The sequence below is a fragment of the Ochotona curzoniae genome, unplaced genomic scaffold, assembly GCF_017591425.1.
Source record: "Ochotona curzoniae isolate NIBS_2020 unplaced genomic scaffold, NIBS_Ocur_1.0 scaffold_4683, whole genome shotgun sequence".
Classification (NCBI taxonomy): domain Eukaryota; kingdom Metazoa; phylum Chordata; class Mammalia; order Lagomorpha; family Ochotonidae; genus Ochotona; species Ochotona curzoniae.
In genome coordinates this window covers 6,515,834-6,538,005 of record NW_024467121.1, presented here as the reverse complement: position 1 = coordinate 6,538,005, position 22,172 = coordinate 6,515,834, and the positions used below count along the sequence as shown (strand labels likewise).

Here is a 22,172-nt window from a genome sequence, read left to right as displayed (position 1 = left end):
AGTTCAGTGAAATAAGTCAAAGCCATTCTGTTATTTACTGTAGCCTGACTTTGTAGGTATGAACAATGCCGAAGAGTTCAGCATCCTATTGTCAAGATATATTTAACAGCTCCACTGGGAGTCCATCTTTGAGTTGAAAGTAGAGATGCATACTGCATTGTATCTTCACATCTGGATATGACCGTCTCTATTACACAGTTACTATACATCCCCTTAAATTAAAAGCCATAAGACAAAATCAACAACAGGAAGAAAAATAGAAAATTTGTAAAAATATGAGTTAAATAACATGTTGCGGAATGACCAATGTGTTGCTGAAGAAATGAAAAAGAAAATGAAAAAAACCTTATTGAAGAAAACAATGCTATGGTATGACCTATAAGTGTCACTGAAGAAATAAGAAAAACTTTTTAGAAGAAATAAAAATAAAAACAAAATATCAAAACCCCTGAGATGTAGCAAGAACGGTATTGAAAGTGACATTTATTACATCAGGTGCTTACAAGAAAAACTAAATAGCCCCCCCCAAAATGCTCTAATAATGCATCTCAAGGACTTTAAAAAAAATGAGCAAGAAGCAAAAACTATTTTAAAATCACAACAAAAATAAATGGAATTGAAATTTAAAACTACAGATTGCAACAAGGAGTCATTTTTTTAAGAAGATAAACTTTTAGTCAGACTAGAAAGAGACAGAGAAATCAAGTAAAATTAGAGATGAAAAAGAAAACATAAGAAACTAGTAAGGTGATCTCTTCTTGTTGAATGGATCCTTTGATGATTACGTGGCATCCTTCTTCATCTCTTTTAATACTTTTCACATCAAAGTCTATTTTATTTGATATAAGAATGACTGCACCAGTTTGTTTTTCCCTTCCATTAACTGAGAATATCTTTTTCCATTCTTTTGCTTGTTTGTAAAATGTGTCTCCTCTAGGCAACAGATAGATGGGTTTTGTTTTTTGAACCAGTCTGCTAATATAATGATTGATGAGTTTAATCCATTTACATTCAGGGTTAATATCGATGGGTAGTAATTTGGTCTTGTCCTTTTAGCAATGGATTGTTCATTCTTTGATATAGTCTTCTGTTGTCATTTTATTGGAATGTTCTCCACGCTTGCCTTTAGTTTTGGTAGGTGCTATTACTTTTCTCTGTCGAGAGAACGTTTTTATCATTTGTAGGGCAGATCTGGAAGAAGTGAATTCTTTGAGCTTTTCTTTACTGTGGAAGAATTTTATTTCATTTTCAAAGTCAAAGAAAAGCTTTGCTGGTTAAGTTATTCTGGGCTGACAATATTTTCCTTTTAGTATTTTGAATATGTCACTCCATTCTCTTCTGGCCTGTAGAGTTTCCTGTGAGAGAGTTCAGTAGTGAGTCTGAATGGGGCTCCCCTATATGTTAGTTGAGTTTTTTTCAAGTGTGTATTTCAGAATCTTTTCCCTGTGTTCAACTGAAGAGAGCTTGATTATCATGTGTTGCAGTGAACATCACTTCAACCCTATTGGGAGTTCTGTGCCCCTCCTGTGTTTTGTTTCCTAATTCTTTCTCCAAGAAACATCATAACAAGTTTTTAAAATTCTTTATCCCATTTCCTCGATGTATTTCTCCATTAATTCTGAGGTTGACAAAGTCTTTTGCTCCTTTGTTGGGGTGGCATCAGTAATTGTGCCTCTGTCTTCTTTTGCTCTTGGTCATTGTACTCCTGGTTAACAGGTTACTCTCCTTAGGGCCGACTTCTGAGCTGTGTTGCCCACAGGTCTACAGGTCGATTTTACTGATTGCATTTGGTACCCTGTTCTTCATTTGTATCATTTGTGTCACTCCCTCCAACAAGTTTCAGTCCCAGGCTGTTGTGCTATCACAGTCTCCATAGCCCCAGCTCCTGGCTCACTACTTTCCACTCCTTTTGATACTACGCTGTGACTGCACTGTTGCCTGCACAGCCTTTTCTCCCACCGCCCGTTTGAGCAGTGCTTGGGATTAGGAAGATTCCAGCTGTCCTAAATAACTGGGTTATCAGTGGAGCTGGTCTTACTGGAACCTGCTAACCATTAGGTCTGAGGGCGATAAGACCTGTTTTGGGTAGAATTTGTAGGATGCCAAGTCAATATTGTTTTCCCTGTCTGACAAGTGCTATATGCATTGAGCTGCAACTGAGCTTTCTCCTGGCTCGGTGCCTGTGTGGCTTGCTGTTGTTCCTTCAAACCCACACCCTTTTTCTCAGTACACAAAATGGCAGCTAATGTGGCACTGGTGGATGTCTTGGCCTGTAGCCATTAGGTCTGGAGGCCACTGGACCTATTTTGAGTTGAACCTGTAGCATACTAAGTCGGTACCGTTTTCCCTGTGGGATCAGTGCAATGCACTGAGCCAGACGTGGATTCTCTCAGATTAGCAAATGTGATGCTCAATATTGTTCCTCCAATCCCCTGTCCTGCACTCCTCCCACCCTACAGCCGTTTGCTCAGTACACAAAATGACACTTGATGTGGCACTGGTGAGAGACTAGGTCATGAAATCCACCACGTTCCTTCACCCACTTGCTTGAGCTCTGCCACTCTGCTTCTGCTTGGGGTTAAATCAAACACATCAGCAGGATGGGCAGTTCTGTGTCTGGGTTCACCTCTGAACTCCCAGTGAATTCCTCTTCCCACCTGGTCACTAGTGGAGCTCCAACAGCTGATGGGTGATCACCGCTGGGCTATCTGGTCATGCAACACCACTCTGATATCTCTGCTGCTTCCTAGAGTCCATGGGGTTCCAGTTGTTCCTCTGCTGTCTACCGGTTCTTTCCTATTTCCCAGAGTCTCAGACTCTGCTTTGCCCTGGCTAATGATTCTCTGTCTGTTTAAATGTGTGCTTACCCATTTCACCATCTTGTTTCATGGGATACACCCCTTTTTTAAGATTTATTTTTAATTTTTGTTAGAAAGTCAGATATACAGAGAGGAGGAGAGATAAAGATCCTCTGTCCAATGATTCACTCACTCCTCAAGGTGGCTGCAATAGCTGAAGCTGTGCCAATCAGAATCCAGAAGCCAGGAGCCTCTTCTGCGTCTCCCAACTGGGTGCAGGGTCCCAAGGCTTTGGGCCGTCCTCAACCCCAACTCCCTGGCCACAAGCAGGGAGCTGGATGGAAAGTGGGAGTGCCAGAATTAGAATCGGTGCCGTACGGGATCCCAGTGTGTGCAAGGCGAGGACTTCAGCCACTAGACTAAAGTGGGATGCTTGCTTTAGTAAATAAGATAAGAGTGAAATTCAGCATGCATAATAAAAAATAAAGAAGTTTGAGGTTTACCTGACACTATTTTTTAAAAATTAATTCCAGTGTATTAAAGACCTAAACAAAAGATGTACAAGTATAAAAACTATGAGAAGTAAACAGGGAAAAGCTTCATTCTGTTGGAACTGACAAGAGATTCTTCAGCATAATACCAAAAAATGTAGAAACAAAAGCAAAAATAGACAACCAAATTAAAGACTTCCAAACTATATAGGAAACAATCATAGATCCAATCTATGAAATGGAAGAGAATTTTTTCAAGCCACATAACCAAAGAGATTTATGTTCAGAATATACAAAGAACTGTACAACTCAAAACAAATAACCTAATTTAAAAATGGGTAAGAGTTGGATAGATGTTTCTTCAAAGAGGATATGGAAATCACAAACACACATTTGAAGAGATACCCAATGTCACTAACTCTGGTTTGAACATGTATCCTCCAAAATGTAAGTTTTGCCAATGTGATAGCATGAAGAGATGGGGGTCTTTATCAAGTGACTGGGTAAGAGGGCTCCTTGCTTAGGAAAGGAAAGGGCTCAATGGAGGGCTGGTCCCCTACTTTCCTGCTTTCTGCCATGTAAGAACATAGTGTGTCCCCCTCCAGAGGACCCCTGACTCCAGGTATCACTTTGAGAGCAGAGATCCCACCTTTGCTGGCCAGTAGACCTGCCAGCACCTAGATCTCGGACTTCCCAGTCTGCAGAACTCTTACAATTTTACAAGATAAAAAGTTCAAGCATATACTGCATCAAAGCTCTCGAGAAGCATTGCCCATATTCCTAGATTTGTGTGTGTACAGTTCACACTACTGTGCTTTATTTTAAAATGTGAGCATGATGTTAACTTTTGTATGATATGATTCTGATGACCACAGCTAAAAAAAATGAATAAAATCCATATCTAAGAACCACAACGCAAAAATCACTACATAATCTGTGATTTCATTTACATAAAGTCTCAAAAAAAGGCAAACGGTAGTAGCAGAATATGGTGATGGCCAGAGGTTTGGGTTCAGAAGCAGGATACAAAAGAAGAGACATTTTTGTTCATGTTTCCCAAGCAGATATAAAGCATCTGACTAGGGTGGCAGTTGCATAAATCTACACATATGTTATAATTCATACTTTTTTAGTTTCAAAATATGTTTTTAGATAAAATAAATAAAAATTAAGTTAAGATGCATGATTTTGTGTATATTATTTTATTCTTGGCATAAAAATCTTAATGATTCTGTGTCATGCTAACGTTGAGGTCAGCAATGTGTTTGCCTCTCATGAGAGAAATTGGTCATTTAAAAGAACTCTATTGTATAATGAACATTTTAGTTTTTAGGCCATATTGTAAATTGCTTTCCATAATCTCTTTCAACATTGTTTAATTTACTCATTTTTTTCCTTTTAATGACTTGAGTTAAAATTCTTCTCACACCAAGATATCATTTTATAGTTTCCTTGAGCAATGAAAAGAATCACTTATTATTTTATGTAACCACTCTTCTCGTATTCTTCTCCATGTTTAACACCCTCCATCTTGAAGTCACTAAAGCATTTAATTAAAAGGCTTTTTTTTTTTAAAAAAAAAAATTGTCTTCCAGATTATTTATGAAGATGTTAAACAAAACTGGATTTGACCTTAAACCCGACCAGGTCTGCTAATCTAAACCAAAGATCGTTCACCCACATGCTGCTTCGTTTTTAACACTCCAGTGTTTATACAGTTCTATCTAAGATCCATCTCATGGTATCAATAACCAAAGACATTCATTTCCATTTCTCTAATGCATATGCTACCCAATGCTTATCCAAAAGTCCAGATGTTTTAAATCTTTTTGTCTATTCATTTGATAATTGTATGAAAAATTTGATGTCACATCCTCTTAGTGGCCACCTACAAGGAGACACACAGCAGTGCGAGTCCATTAGAACCAGTTTGTTCTAAAGAGTTGGATAATAAGACACTGAGTAAACAAAAGAAATGAGCCATAAAGATAGATTCCATACACAGATAAGCAGCTCCTCAGCTTGCAATAACAAGATGTAAAAAAGAAGGAAAACAGTAAGGAATGGGAGAAGTTTCTTTTTGAGAAAGATTGCAACACATGGTTCACAAAACAACTAGAATTTCACAGACACAACTGGAATCAAGCGAGGTCTGAAAGGAAAAGTGAGAAAAGGCTCTTTGAGCAATGGCACAATGTGAGGTTCAGATATACAGACAAGCAATAACAAGGCAGGAGAATCAAACCTAAACCTAAAAAAAATTGCAGAATGCTAGGTTTCGAGGAAGAGTTCTATAATGATGAAAGAAAATAGTTGGAAAGACCAAGTATTGTGACTCCATCAAACCAGACATAAATGAAACAGAGCCTTCAATAGAATTAATGAAAAAAATTAAGAGTTACAAGATGAAGAAGTTGCTTTAAGAGAAAAAATAAATAAAAACAACTTCAGTCCGAAGGGTACCCAAACCTGGAGCACATGGGAATAATAATATTATCACCTGTCTCTTCAGAAGTGGGTATTTGGCTCAAGGTTTTAGATGCCCACATCTGCTGGAGTGCCTGGGTGTGATTTCAGCTCCAGCTTCCTGAGAATGAAGACTCTGTGAGGCAGTAATGATGGTTCCAGTCATTGGGTTCTACCACTCGGATGGGATACCTGGATTGTGTGTTACTGGCTCCCAGGTTGCAGGCACTGAGGTCTGAGTCAGTCAGTAATCTTACTTTCCATCCACACACACGTACCCTATCCCATTCTGAACATTTTTAAAAAATGGCGATATGCAGTTTATCTTGGAAGAGCAGCATCAATAGTAGTCTCCTTTACAAGGCCAGGCAGAGATGATCAGTGTTAGAGTTACTGGTCACTCGAGAAAGTATCAGCAAGTATAAGCAAGCCTTTATTGAACACAGGGAAGTTGGCTCCCAGGCTTTTCCATTGCACAACTGAGAGACAGAAAATCAGGGAGCCTTGGGGACAAAAATGAGCAGACAAAAAAGGCCTGAAAAGGAGCAGCGCCCACCTAAACCAAAGGCAAATGCGAAGAACATCCCAGTAACATAACAGAAGACTAAATCAATGAACAATCCATTGCTAAAATGACAGGACCAAATTACCACCCATTCATATTAACGCTGATTGTAAATGGCTTAAACTCATCAATCATTAGTAGACTGGATTAAAAAACAAAACCTTCTATTTGTTGCCTACAGGAGACACATTTCAGCAACAAAGATCAGTAGAAATTATATCTCATGGATTTTGATTTTTTGGTTAGTTTTATTCCTTCAAAACACTTTCTTTCATTAAATTATTCAGTGACTCATGGATCATGAAGTAGTATCATTTCCTTCAAGAAGGTTCTTTTTTTTTTTTTTGAAAGATTTATTTTTATTATTTTTTCATTGGAAAGGCGGATATACAGAGAGGAGAGACAGAGAGGAAGATCTTCCGTCCGATGATTCACTCCCCAAGTGAGCGCAACGGGCCGATACTATGCCGATCCGAAGCCAGGAGCCTCTTCCGGGCCTCCCACGCGGGTGCAGGGTCCCAAAGCTTTGGGCCGTCCTCGACTGCTTTCCCAGGCCACAGGCAGGGAGCTGGAAGGGAAGCGGGGCTGCCGGGATTAGAACCGGCGCCCATATGGGATGCCGGGCGTGCAAGGCGAGGACTTAACCACTTGCGCCACCGCGCCGGGCCCCAAGAAGGTTCTTGATTTTCATTTCTTCAGCAACACACTAATCATTTAGTAGCATGTTATTTAACTTCATACTGTTGCTAATTTCTCTTTTTTTCTTCCTGTTGTTCATTTTGATTTGTTGCTTTTCATTTAAGAGGATATATGGTAACTGTGTAATGAAGACGATCATATCCAGATGTAAGATTACAATGCAGTATGCATCTCTACTTCCAAAGATGGACTGTCGGATGTGTCTTGACAATGGGATGCTAGACTCGCTGCCATTGTCCATGCCTGCAATGATGGACATATGACTGTGTATGAAGAACTATACTATAGGAATGTTATAGAGAAACTCAGTGAGAGGAGAGGGAATTGGGGAGGGGATAAAGGAAATCCCAGGACCTATGGAACTGTATCATAAAATGATAATAATAAAAAGAAATTAAAAAAAACATGCAGGAAGCTTTTATACCCTTCCCTACCAGAAACTGTAGCAGATGCGCTCCAACCCTTATTAGGAGAGGAAATGCCGCCCGAGCGTCATTGGTCCACCAGGACTCCATTGCCCTGGTGACATGCTGGATCAACACTGCCTCTTCCAGTAGGCTGGGGGATCTGAGAGCTGTGTAGGGCCCACGCAAACTCTGCCCACCTCCATAGCCGCAGTAACCATCAATCAGGATCCTGTGGCTACCCTAGTAGCACCATTCCCTTTGCAGGAATTTTGCTAACTTCATTTTCTCTCCTGCTGATTCTGAATTTCCCCTGAGAAAAAATACTGTGTGATTATTCTTTGCATAGCCAGAATTTAGTGCAGTTGATCATGCGTTCCAACCCTAAATACTGATAGAGCACCTCTGTTCTAAACACATGAATGGAAAGTGAAGAAGAGTTCCCCCACAGCTGTGGGCAACAGCCTAGGTTGCCTTGTGCCTAGGCAAGTGTTACACAGCTGGGAGGAAAGCAACCAATAGCTGGCAGGCATCCTGATCCTGGTTAACGCCAAATTTGTGTTAACTTTACCAGTGTGCCAGCATAGTTGCCTGTTCTATATTTTTATTTTATATGTTATGTTACGTTATGTTATGTTATGTTATGTTATGTTATGTTATGTTATGTTATGTTATGTTATGTTATATTATGTTATGTTATGTTATGTTGTTATGTTATGTTATGTTGTTATGTTATGTTATGTTATGTTATGTTATGTTATGTTATTATTGTTATAAGATATGTGGAAGGATTTGGCAGTGAAGGCTCCCAGCCCTGCTCAGGCCAGCCCCAGACGAGCGCCGATTGGCACCAGGCATCCCATGCACTCCCTGGCACAGCGACTGTGGATTGACCAGAGAAAGGCACAAGGGGACATGTGGGAGGGAGAACTGCTGAGGGAGTATGTTGCAGATGAGGAATGACTTTAAAGGCCTTCCATCGACAAGGCCACTGTACTTGCTGACTGTGGCATGCGTGTGTCAGAACTGGACCTTCTTTCTCAGTGGCTAAGATGGAGCAGTGGACAGCATACCCAGATGCACATGGAGAATATGGCAGTCCACTGGGGCCTGAGGAGGACATCTGGCAAAAGAGGGAACACAGAGAAAACTAATTGATCAACTATTCCAGCCAGGCGTTTGACAGCAAATATCTGGGCGAATGGCAACTCTAAAGTGGACTCTGTCAGCCAATGGACCTTGGAAGGATTTCCTCATCTTTGGAGCAATGAAATCAACAGCATTCCAGAACTATGGAAACTGCTTGAGCAGAAGTCTTGGAGCATGTTCCACACCAGGGACCCAGGACTTCAGGTGGCTGTTCCCTATCCCTGGGTACTGAGGCAGTTAGGAGGCTGAGGACAGCTTCTCCCTGTATCTCTCCTCTTCCCCCAGATACAAGAAGGAGAAAAAGAAAATTTGGAAACATTATTCTCACCTATTTTCCGCTAACCCTCGACCTTTCTTACCCTAACCATCACCAAAACATCACCAAAACTAAAGTTAATTAGTATTAAAAAAAAAAGAAGAAGAAGAAGAAGAAAGGGCCAGTTGTTGTTAAAGAACTCTAACTTACTTTAAAGAGAGAGGCACATGAACAAATATAACTAACAGTGGCTTCCAGAGGAATGTAAGGGGATTTATATTTCTTTTTAATGTCCGCACCAGACTCTGAGTAAGTTTCTATTATACATTAACTCACCTATTATATCTTGTTACAGCAGCAGAAACTAAGACAATATAGAAAGTGGGAAAGACCCAGAGATGTGTCATCACAGTCCACCCTAACTGGAGAATTAGAGCACTGGCCAAGACAAGGATGGCCCCTGTCACATTGAAAATTCCTCATTTCAATAGCTTTTGAAATTGAGTTCTGGTAGACTTCTACTTCTGCTTATTCCAGTGACCCCAGCACTCTAAATACAGCTTCTCCTTATTGCTTGATCTCTCTTTTCTGGGCATCTTGAGCACAAGTTGTCAATGAGAGAGAACCTGACCTAACTGTAATTTAATATGAAGGGCTTTTATTGGATGGTGGCTTGCAAATTTCCGGGGACTAGTCTTACTATAGCTAAGGCAATCCAATCAAATAGGGCAGAGTGCAACCCAACTGTTGAAACTGTTTCATCCCAAGAGGTTTACAAGTGTGGTACCTAGAATTTTATAGTCTCCCTGGTTTACTGGCTTTCATCCAATTACTATGGAATTATTTAATGTTTTTATAGTAGAAACAAACCAGGGTGCCAGGCTTTTATTTACTAGATGCAGACTGGAATAAATATCATATCTAAAGAACAAACCGTGTGTTACAATATCCCATGGGTATTGAAACCTTAGGAAGACTGGTAGTAAAGATGATAATAATTTATGGCATTGTTAAACAAGATATCAAAATAGTTCAAACAGCCTAGGTAACAAAAAAGGAGATGAGATCAGATTCTAAATCTAGATCCTTGAAAAAGTAAAAGTAATTCACAGCGTCAATGGTAAATGTAAACCTCTAGTTCTGTCTGTAACATCTGGAAGGGTGTGAAGGTACATAGTCAGACCACAAATGCATAAAACAGATGTATGATTTTTGTACCAAGTCCTCTCTTCAGGACTTAGGAACCACTTCACAGAACAGTTCAGCAATCTCTGCTTTCTGTCTTTGTTCCCTCTGTTTGTGCCCTAGTTCTTTCTCTCCCCCTCACCAACTTCAGGCAATCAATTGTTTTGATTTTCCACTCACTGAGGCAGCATACACCCTGCAAGAGAGAATCATAGGTCCTTTACAGAAGGCAAAAATCCTCCACCAGACCAATTCTCCTTTTGTGAATACTACTCACCAGCATAGCACATAACCAGGGTCATTATGCTGTGCTCCTTTTTTGAACAGAAGAGTTCCCCTTCTAAGAGGGAAACAGGGAAAGAATGCAACGAAGGGAGAAGTAAGCCTGCCCTGAGACACAGTCTTAATGAGAATGAAAGGAGGATAGACTTGGTGAGGCCCTGAACTGTGTGACTACGGCCTTCCACATTAAATTAGCTTCCTCTTCCCTAGTGGAAATGTAATTTCCATTCAAGTTGACTCATTCTCAAACAGGAAAACATGAACAGATTACATTATGCCAGCCTAATATTCATGAAGTACACACTGCAAATGCAGTTAGAATTTCTTTCAATTTAAAAACCAGTCAATTTTGAACTTTCTATAGATTCATGTATGTTGGAATAAATTTAAGTCAAAGTGAATACCACTGCCTTCAATTGGTAGGTTTTGTATTTAATCTAGTAAAAATTTGAATTAGAGTAGGAGTTTGTAAAACCAGGAGTTTATATTAGAAGGGTAAAACCTCACACAAATCTAAAAAAAAATCAATGTGATGAGACTGATGACCTGGGGAAGCAGCAGAGACTGACCCAAATCCTTGGGCTCTGAACCCATGTGGGAGACCTGGAAGAGTCACCTGGCTCATAGCTTTGGATCAGTCCAGCTCTGGCTATTGTTAGCCATTTAGAGAATGAGCCAGAAAATGGAAGACCTCTCTCTCTCCTCTCCTTCTTTCTTGATAAATCTGCCTTTCCAATCAAAATAAACCTTTTTTTTTTTTTCCAAAAGAAAGGACAAACATAGTTTTAAAAACTTTGTTGATACAAGATATATAAATGCAAACTACATTATAAACCAAAGTCATTTTTACTGGCATAACATCATTTAATAGTTATTGAGCTGTCTACTATGTAGATTTGTTTGTATTAATTAAGTTTACTTTGATATCACAGTTAGTTTTAATTATATATTAATTGTATTTCATTACTAACATATTTGACCACAAATGCAATCCAGATTGCTTATTATCAACCCATCACAAAGTCCTGTCAATTCTAGGTCCAAAATATCCTTACTAACACTTCCTCACCATCATCTTCCACCAGACGACCGACTCAGCCTCCTGTCTTGGTTCCCCACTCACCTGCTCTGATCCCAGTCCCATCTGGTCTTCACATTGCCAATGAGGGAGAGTTCCCAAATAAACACATGTGAAGGGAAGTGCAAACTCTTCACTGTGCCTCTAAGGATCTTAATCAGCCTCACCAGCTGTCCCATCTCATCTCCAGTCTTTTGGAACCTCAGACCAGCTTCTTACAGTCTCAAGGTCTATCCTTGCATTTAGTATTCTTCCAGAACCCTCTTCTTTTTTCTGCTTTACCTAATTAATTCCAAGAACCCAGGTCTCATCCCAAAGACAGCTTCACTCAAGAAGATTAAATTGATCTTTGCTGATGAGATCAAACATCCTTTTCAAGTTTAAGTGCTGTGGCTCCCCTCCCTTCCTTGCTCCTGCCACCCTAACGCTATTTATCGGCTTGGTAATTTTTAATTAATGTCTCTCTTCCATACTTGGCTAGAAGTTAAGTGAAGAGGAGGATTACATCTGTTTTTGAACATTTCATGGCCTAGGAGAGTGCCTGGCACATAATTGGCACTCAGGAAGAATATATAGTATGAATAGCATGGAAACAGCCAAAAGTAAATACTGGTTCATTTAGTGTATGGTTTGAGATATATAGGGCAATATTATTATGCCACAAATATAATTATTTTATGAAGAAAAAGTCATTTTAGGCTTTTGTTTACTTTTGAAAGATATCAAATTATTTGAAGGGCTGTTTTACTAAGATGTTTAGTTTTGTCTTCCTTGAATAGTAATGAATCAAACTGCGTGTGTCAAACTCCAAGTCCTAGGACATGCTTTCCACTCCCCAAAGTAAATATATATATACCTATATATATATTAATTTTACAAATTTAAAATCTTTCTAAGTTTTACCTTTTACAGTTTTTTATGAAGTAAATATTGCAAAACAAAAGAAAAACCTGAAAATGGAGACTGTTAATGATGGTAACTATAGAAGAAAAAAAATAACAAGAATTTAAGAAAAGTGAGAGTATTGTGCTGCTCTATTTTAAGCTGTCTAGAGGGCTTCTCATAATTTATGTTTCAACCCCCAATAAATACTGCTCTCAGTGAATTTTTCCTTTCTTGGACCTCATGTAAGTTTAAAAGTGGCTAAAGATTTGGATAATTAACTTTTATGGTCAGAAATATTTGATTCTAAATTTGTAATCCTTGGTGCATTTAGGAAAATAGACATGTGTGAACAGTCTGGAAGAAAAACTTCCATTATAACATGGAACAGAAACCGGATTGACTCTTTTCTTCCCCCACCCTCAGTATACTCTAGAACCACGAATAACTTGACTACTTAAAAAGAAGTATTTATCTTGGTAAGATATTAGCAATCAGATACTTTGGTGATGCAAGAAAATTCCCTTAAAACTAGTCATGCCGATGATTTAAGAGCACTTTGTGTTTCTTGCTCACTCACAGCTTGTCCATATCATCTGCAAAGACTGCCTGGCAGAACTAGGCATTTTATGTTTGTTAACTGATAAAATGTGTATGCAAGCCTACCTTCAAAAGCTGGGTTAATATACAAGATATAAATCTTGCATTTTGGGAGATTATCTCTTCACTCAACTGATGTTAATGGCTTGCAGTAAGTATGTCCCTGGGTCTCATACCTTAGAGTCATGAAAAATTATCTTCAACAGTTTTTCATGTCTATCAGGGCTACAGGCCAATGTTGAATACTCACTCGAGATTTCATTAGCATAGCATTTATTGAGGCCATTAAATTCTTCTTACAGATATTGATGCTATATTTACTTTTTAAATGTATGAAATAGGGCTAGGCATTCAGTGCAGTGATTATGATGCCACTCGGTATCAGCCCACAGCAGAGTACCTGGGTTCAAGTCCTGGCTCTGTTCCAATTTGAGTTTTCTGTTAACGGACTCTGGGAGGCAGCAGATGATGGCCCCAGTTAGTGGGTCCCTGCCACCTGCGGGGGAGCCCTGGATTAAGTTCCAGGCTCTTAGTTTTGACTTGCCCAGTCCCAGATGTTGGAAATACTTGGGGAATGAACCAGCAGATGAAAACCCTCCCTTTCCTTCACTATATTTATCTGCTAATGCATTTTTTCCTAATGCATACTCTGCAAGGCAGTGGTAATGGCTCAGATAATTAAATCTCTGCCACCCATGTTGGAGATCCATATTGACTTTTGGCTTTGGCCACGCCTGCCCTGGCCACTGTGAGCGTTTAGAGAGTAACCCGGGAGATGGTAACGTACTCTCTCTCTTTTTTGCTTTCAAAAAAATTCTTTTTCAAAGCACCACATTATGAGTGTGGATTTGTGTATTTCTCTCATTCTGTAAATTGCTAAGAGTTATGTTATTAGACATATACAAATGTTAAAGTGCTAAGCCTACCAGGTGAAATGAACCTCTTTAAATCAGTGCTCTCTCCTAAGTAATGCAGTTTAGCAGATACTTAGTTTAAAAGTAACTCAGCTATCTGGGCCTTCTAGTTTCTCATTTATGCTACAGTGGATTCTACTTGATCCCCTTTTCTCTTTAGCAAGGCCCAGTTTTGAATCTTCCTTTTGTAAAAAGCTTCAGTTTATTCACATTTGTTTTGTAAAGTCGTGTTTCTTTTCCTTCTTTTTCTCTAGTAAAACTGAGCTCTATGGGCAGAATAGGTGCTTTACATTACAAGTAGAACTCCAGCGTGTGTTCTGAAACAATCATGTCTCAATAATTAGCAAAACAAGTCTAAGACACTGATAAGCAAACATACTCTCCCTTGCACCATGCATGAGGGACTTCCCTGGTATCACAAAGTGTGTCCCAAGACTCTGATTTGATATAGTGTTGAGCTTTGTGTGAATATTTAGAACTATATGAACCTGTTCTATTCTTCATTCTTACAATTTTAACCTGAAAGGAAATAGGAACAGAAGCTCTGCAAATCATTCTCATATCTTTGAAAGCAATTTCCAAAGAGAATGGTAATTCTGATAACTTGTTTCATTCAATAATCTGATGCCTTCTTGATGTCATTTTTGACATTTCTTTATTCCTATGTAGTAATTGATAATGGAGGACTGTCAAATCAACAGATTAGTTAGAGACATCTTATATTTTAATCTTTAGTGCAGCAGCTCATTTAGTAATTGACTCAGGAAATATGAAAAAACTCAGGACAGAGCTATAAACAAGCTGTGCACTCAGGAGTCTTCATCCTAAGAGAGGAGGCTTTCTGTCAAGGACAGATGTAAAACAGAGTGGGAAGTGCTGATACAAAATCCCAGTAGGATAAGAGACTTAAGGAGAGTCAGGAAATGCTTTTCTAATAGGATTGTATTGGAGCAGAGACTTGAAGGAAGTCATAAAATAGGAACCATTTGACTGTCTAGGCATAGAGCATTCCAGAAAGACATGGAAAAATATTTAGTGGGAAGTGGGAGCAGAAGTACACCGGGGCGAGGGAGCAAGAAGACAAGAAGGTTTTTAAGGTTAGGGTTTGGGAGTTCACTCTGAGTGGAAGGTTGAAGGATTTTTTTTGAACAACGGAGCAATTTGAATTATATGTTATAGGCATCTTTGTGCAAATTAGGTGTTATAGGGTAATGGTGGGAGTAGAAAAGGTAGTTGAGAGGTGATGGTGGCATAGCTCAGGGCACAGATATAGAGAAGTCGTCGGATTCTGGGTATATTTGGGGTTTGGAGGAGACATGATTTGCTGCTGAACTGAGTACGAGGACCAAAAGGGTTCCAAGATGACCCTAAGACTTGGCCTGCTGTATATTGACTCAGTAAATATCCTACTACCAGTAAGTGCCAGAACCAGAATTTTCATTCATATCTATCTAACACTAGCACATGGGGTTCTATTCATTCACTTATATGACTGTTGATGCATCTTGTGTCAATTAAGAGCAGAATATTAAAACTAAGTTCCACAGTCCTGATCTATCCCTACAATTATTTTTGCATAGCCCCTGAAAGGTTTTGAAAAAATATTAAAGAATACTATTTCACAGGCCCAGCACAATAGCTCAGAGGCTAAATCCTTGCTTTGTAAAAATAAATAAATCTTTAAATAAAAAAGAAAAGTATCTCATAATACTTGAAAATGATATGAAATTCTTGGGCCCAAGTTGTGGAATGGTGAGATAAGTGACCACTTTCAATACTAACATCCCATGCTGGAATGCTGGTTTGAATACCAGCTTCTCAGCTTCCAACCTAGAATCCTGATAATGTCCCTGCAAAGTCAGCAAAAGATACTCCAAGTATTTGGGACCGTTCCCCTGACCACCACCACATGTGAGAGACCCCCTGGCTTTAGCCAGATCTGGCTGTTGTGATTATGGCCATGGAAGCCATTGGCAGAGTATTCCTAGAGAATAGATCTCTTTCTCTTTCTCACATGCTCTCTCCCTCACGGTGTGTTTATCTTCATCAGTCTACTTTTATAATACACAAATAACATTTTCTGAAATTTAATAGATTCACAAAGCTGTGCAACTATTACTACAATCAATCCCAGAACATTGTCATTACTCCAGAAGAAAGAAAGAAACTCTGTCTTTCTCAGCTATCAGCCCTCATTATTTGTCATCCATCCAGCCCTAGTTAACCATGAATCTACTTTCCATTCTTCGTAGTTGTTTTTCTCTTCTGGACATGAATATAAATGGAATCATGAAGTTGTGGCATTTTGTGGTTGGCTTCTTTAAGTTAATGATTTCAAGGTTCACTCATATTGGGCCAGGTGTTATAAAGTGATATTTTATTGAAAAATAGCATTTCTCTGAAAGATACACTATATGAAATTCTTGAAGTGATAAAATGATATAGAGTGGCGGGGAGTGATCTAATTGTGTGCATGGAAAGACTAGATGAGGGATCTTTGTGATGCAGCTATTATATATTTTAAGTATGGTAGTCATCATACAAATTTACACATTGTTAAATTACATAGATGCAACACACACACAAATGCATACATGCCATTCTGGTCAAGCCCACACAAAGTCTGTGTGGTATAGCGGCTATCCATCCATTTCCTGCTTAGGATGCTGTACTCCAGTTACATAACTTGTTACCAATAAAAGAAAAAAATCTGTGGAACACTTTCAAGCATACCAACATATGCATAATGGAATTCTGGAAGAAAAAAGGGTGGATTGTGGTGGGTGTTTTAAATATAAACACTAGATTCAATTAACTGCCCTTCCATATGTTCGACACATGTATATTGGGCACATATCATGCCCTCACTGCATCATACAAAGTATTAGAGACATGAAGGTGAAAATGACAGGTATCCTTGTTTACCATACACTTTTCCACCTGTAATGGAAAATTCACTTCCCCTTGAGGTCAGCATTTTACATTCAGAGTAGACTGTTTTTCCCTTTCAAGCCTCAGGTACCTGTGACATGTCATCAAACATTTTACCTGCTACTTTCCATTGATGGCTCTAAACTGTCTTGATCATTCCACCTCAGGCATTAATAGGTCTAACACTGAACTCACTCTCTTCCATTCCCCACTGCTGTCTGTTTTTTGATAATTCAGTGGTCTCACAAAGTATTTATCTGCAATAGGAGGATGCATATATAATCCCCTGTATATTTTCAGTGTTTCTTTCCTCCTTTGCTCAACCTAGAATGTGGAAGGCTGCTTTTTATTCCCCTGCTTTTTTCTTCCCCCTCAAGTGGGAAGAAAGCTCCTATCCGTTGGGGGAATCCTGTTGTTTCTGGATACTTACTAGTAATCTTGATCAAAGATGGGGAACTTAGTCATCTGGTCTGGGTGAAGGTGCATGGAGGAAATACAGCTTTTGATCAAGGTGGGACTGGAAAAGATCAGGTTAGATTTCGTAGGCTCTGTGCAGCAATGGAGCACCCCGCCCCCCGCCCTTCCACTGCCAAATACTCATGACTTGGCCTCTCAGTTCCTTAATTTCTCACTTTCAACAACCTTTTGTCAAACCCACTTCAAGCATTCAATTTTATGATCATGACCTTGTCATCAGCAATAGCCAAACCCAATCCAAATACTTCCAAATACTGATCTCAATAATCAATAACTCATTTATTTCTTCATCTCATCACCAAAAACATTTACCCTACTATGCATCTCATTGCAAATCAATGACTCCAAAATATACATTTTTGGTATATCTATTTTCCAAACTCCCAAGCAGACATTTTTTTACTTTCCAATTGTGTTTACTATCTATATCCTTTTTTCCTCACTTTCTCATATAAGACTCTTCTCAACCTTTCTTCACCAAAGATGCCATTTTACCTGCCCTGCACCTTTTCTCATTAACTTCTGACAACTCTTCCCCATGGGTTCTGAATCCCATCCTCCTTCTCCTTCTCAAGGACTCTGCTCCCATTGTTTCCCTATCTCTTCCACATTTTTCCTGCCAGCGCTCAAACATGCTGCACTTTGTCAATAAAAAAAAATAAAAACAAATCAAAACAACTCACTTGACCATACACTACCTTTAAAAAAATTCCTTCTCACTTTTTGCTTCACTTCAAAGAAAAAAGTAGTCATCTCAGCAACTGTAGGGGATCGACTCCAGAAGATACTAAAGACACAAAAATGTGCCAATGTTCAAGTCCCTGAAAATGGTATAATATCTGCACATTTACTGTGCATATCCTACCACAAGTATGACCAGGGCTGGAGAGAGGGCAACATGCAATTGAGAAAGCAAGAAATGAGACAGACACCAGATAGACTATGAACATGGGTGGCCAGAGTGAAGTCCCCGTCTCTGAGGAAGGAGGGCTATCTGGAAGGCTCTTTTGCTTCTATATTTTATTGAACTGCTTGAGGAGTCAAATAAGTTGATGTGGCACAAACATTGTTAGCCACATCCCATATTGATGTTAACCAATCAATGCTTGATGATTAGGAAGTAACAGTGTGACCCATTCACAGAAGTCAGGACGTGACTGTTTCTAGCATATCCTAAAGTACACAGTTTTGAGGCCTTGCACAGCTGCTTATCTACAGACCTTTACCTGTAGGTCTCGACCTTGGTCTGGGACTTTTGTCCACTCATGGACCATTGCCCACAGAGTTTGAATTCAACATTTGTGAATTCAACATTCCAGACACAGTCTGTTCTTCTCTTCTTTGTCAAATCATGCTGTTTTTTTTTTTACACAAACTGTCTGCTGTGCATCCTCTTGTATATTTCCAATAATCTCTGGAGTACTTTGTAATATAATGTGATATGTAACTGGTTGAGGTACTATACTGTTTAGAAAAAAGGTCTGCATATACATGCTCACACAGACTTTTTTCAAACATTTTCAATCCGTGACCAATTGAATCCATGGGTACAGAATATAAGCCGTAATTGCTGCTTCCACCTGCCAGTCCTTCTCCAGTCTACTCTGTCCAGTTTCCAACCATTCCATTCCCCTCAGTATCCAGTCTCCAATGTCAGAAAACCATTGCCACACCATTTTGCATTCTCCCTCTCAATTTTGTTCCCACTCTCCCACATACAGACCGTCTGCTTGCCTAGCTGGCATTGCTCTCCTTTCATAAACCTTAAGCACTATCACAGAGCTTCCAGAAACCTTTGGGCGTTAGCTCTTAAAGCACACATAAGAGAGACAATTACAAAACCAGTGCCTCTGCATTTCCCTAATGAATTTGAATAAACTCCCTTCTCTACCACCTTGCATAGAAAAATCTAGCTACGGCTTCTGCCTCAGTTGCTCATTTGATTTAGTTTGGAAACCTGGGCGCAAGTTGTCCTAACACACTCTTTTAGTCTCATAAGGCATTTCTCTTCAGCCTTGATTACTTCTCTATTCCAGGAGGGATTCCATCTCTACCAACTTCCAGATACTCTCCTTTTGCCAGTTCCAGCACCACATCTTTGGGCTTGTCTTACTTGCCTGTACACAGTATTGAAAACAATGAACCACTCCATCTCTCTTCTTTTTGCTTCCAGGGTGTGGGCACGCATGCACCAGTATACACACACACACACACACACACACACACACACTTTTCATTTTCCTCAGATTTCACTCACTCTAGCTTTTTGGTGAAGGAGTTTGTTGGCTTCTCTTTTCTTTCTCTCCTTTTAAATCAGTGGTCTCTAAGGGCATAGTCTGAGAATAAAATATTACAGCTGCAATCTACATTTCTCTCTTTAAAAAGGAAGAAATGTTTAGTGCTGTGTGGAATGTACTTTTATACTAATGCTTTTTCTTTGTTGAGATTCCAGACAATCACATTTCACATATGCTACCCAGGGCATGCAAGATGAGTGGTTAAAATGGCATGTTATAGCTTATGTGTGCACAGTGGTGCAGTCGCCCATATATTACCTAAAAATCATTTTAATGTGGTAAATATACATAAACAAAATGCGACATTTTATCCATTAAGTGCATTTACATTGTTGTCCCACATCACCACTATCCAGCTCCAGAACCTTCGTATCCTTACCAGGATGTGCGCTGTAAATCTTCCAAATCTTCTCCTCTCCAGCCCCTGGAAATCACCATTTCTATTTTATGTTTTCATGGTAAAGACTGCTTTATTGGTGGCAGTTAGTACCAGTCAATAAATATTGATCCCCAAAGAAGAGCTCATTTATTTATCACGTTACAGGTCCATAGAGAACTGGATGCAACTGAACCAAATGGTTTCTGGGATGACTCAGGTCAATCCTGCTTCTTGGGAAATGAAGCCATGGCCAGCTGATGTATGGTGTATGCTGTTCCACCAACTGTAAGAAACATGGTGGCTCTACACAGGAGGGCATCAGTAACCCCACTCTTTAGATGCACTGGAATTCCATTATCCTCCTGAACCAGCTTTTGATTCTCTGGAATTTTATTTTCAAAATGCCTGCGTGAAGCAGTGCTTATGGTTCTCTGGGTAATCTGACAAAGAGCCAGTAGATTCTGCAGCATCCGGATTCCATTACAGCCCACCAACCGCGACAACCGAACACCAGGAACAAAGAAGGGAAGGCCACCATTTCAGTTTTATGTTTGCATGAATTTGGGCTACCTGAGGAACTCTATGCAAGGGAATCATTCATTTTGTGTACTTTGTGTTTGACTTGATTCACTTAACATAATGTCTTCAAGGTTCACTCATGTTACACTGTGTATCCAAATTTCACTCTTTTCTATTGATTTTTCTACATTTTGCTTATATATATTTACAGAGCACAGCCTGGTAAGATATGGAGGTTCTGGAGATGGATAGTGGTGATGTGGTGTAAATACACTTAATGCCTAAAATGTCACATTTTGTTTATGCATATTTACCACAGTAAAATGATTTTTGGGTAATATATGGGAGACTGTACCAATAAACCTTTTGGGTTTTTTCCCCATTTTTTGACAATTGTAAATAATGCTATTAGCATCAGTTCCAAATATATGTAAGGGCCTTACTTCAAATTCTTTGGAGTGTATACCCAGAAATAAAATTATTGAATCCTTTGGTAATTTTATATTTATTTACTTCTTTTAAAGAACTACCTGCAGCTGGTTGCAGTTTACATTTCCTCCAGCAATGCACCAGGACTACATCATTCCACATTCTCACGAATTTCTGGTTTTCTGATTGTTCTTTATCATGGCCTTCCCAATGGATGCAAAAGAATTTCTCATCATGCTTTTGTCTTCTTCCTCTGGTGATTGGTGATGTTGAGCTTCTCCTTGAGTTGTGGCCATCTGTTTAGATTCTTTAAAGAAATGCCTATTTGGGCCCGGCGCGGTGGCGCAAGTGGTTAAAGGTCCTCGCCTTGCACGCCCGGGATCCCATATGGGCGCCGGTTCTAATCCCGGCGGCCCCGCTTCCCTTCCAGCTCCCTGCTTGTGGCCTGGGAAAGCAGTCGAGGACGGCCCAAAGCTTTGGGAACCTGCACCCGTGTGGGAGACCCGGAAGAGGCTCCTGGCTTCGGATCGGCATAGTATCGGCCCGTTGCGCTCACTTGGGGAGTGAAACATCGGACGGAAGATCTTCCTCTCTGTCTCTCCTCTCTGTATATCCGCCTTTCCAATGAAAAAAATAATAAAAAATAAATCTTAAAAAAAAAAGAAATGCCTATTTAAGTCTCCAGCCCACTTGGTGGGAGGTAGTTGTTGTTGCAGACTTTTTCTTTAAATATTAATCCTTCATCAGGTATTTAATTTGCCTTTTAGCTTTGTTGATAGTATCATTGCATGGTTTTAACTTGAACAAAATCCAATTTATTTTCCCTTTGTCTGTACTTTTGGCATCACATCCACAATTCACTGCCAAATTCATGAAGCTGTTTTCTTTGTTCTTCCTGCTTTTCCTTTTAAGACATTTATTCTCGGGGCCAGTGTCTTGGTGTAGTAGGTTAAACTGTTACCTGTAATGTTGGCGTTCCATATGAGCCCATTTGAGGCCCAGATACTCTGCTTCCAATCAAGCTTCCTGTTAATGCAGCTGGGAATACAACAGAAGATGCTTCAAACACTTGGATCCCTGCAATCCACACTGGTGACCCAGATGCGGGCTGAGGCTCCTGGTTTCAGCCTGGATCCAGTCTTTGAAGCCTTCTGGGGAACGAATCAGTAGATGGGAGATCTCTCTCTCTTTCTCTATCTTTCCCTCTCCGTGTAACTCTGCTTTTCAAATAAGCACAATATAATTTTTTAAGGATTTTTTTTTCTTAGAAAAAAAATGTACAGAGAGAAGGAGATACAGAGAAAGATTTTTCCATCCGCTGTTTCAGTCCCTAAGCAGCAGCAATGGCTGGAACTGAGCAGATCTAAAACC

The 22,172-nt window shown here is 39.5% G+C and overlaps 1 protein-coding gene across 1 annotated transcript; it reads right to left on the bottom strand.

Moving 5' to 3' along the window:
- Positions 1 to 19,924: 19,924 nt before the first annotated feature.
- On the bottom strand, positions 19,925 to 20,386 carry LOC121148091 (cytochrome c oxidase subunit 7A2, mitochondrial-like). Its single transcript, XM_040968093.1, has one exon. The coding sequence runs from the start codon at positions 20,321 to 20,323 to the stop codon at positions 20,072 to 20,074; it is 252 nt and encodes an 83-aa protein (XP_040824027.1). The 5' UTR covers positions 20,324 to 20,386; the 3' UTR covers positions 19,925 to 20,071.
- Positions 20,387 to 22,172: the final 1,786 nt, after the last annotated feature.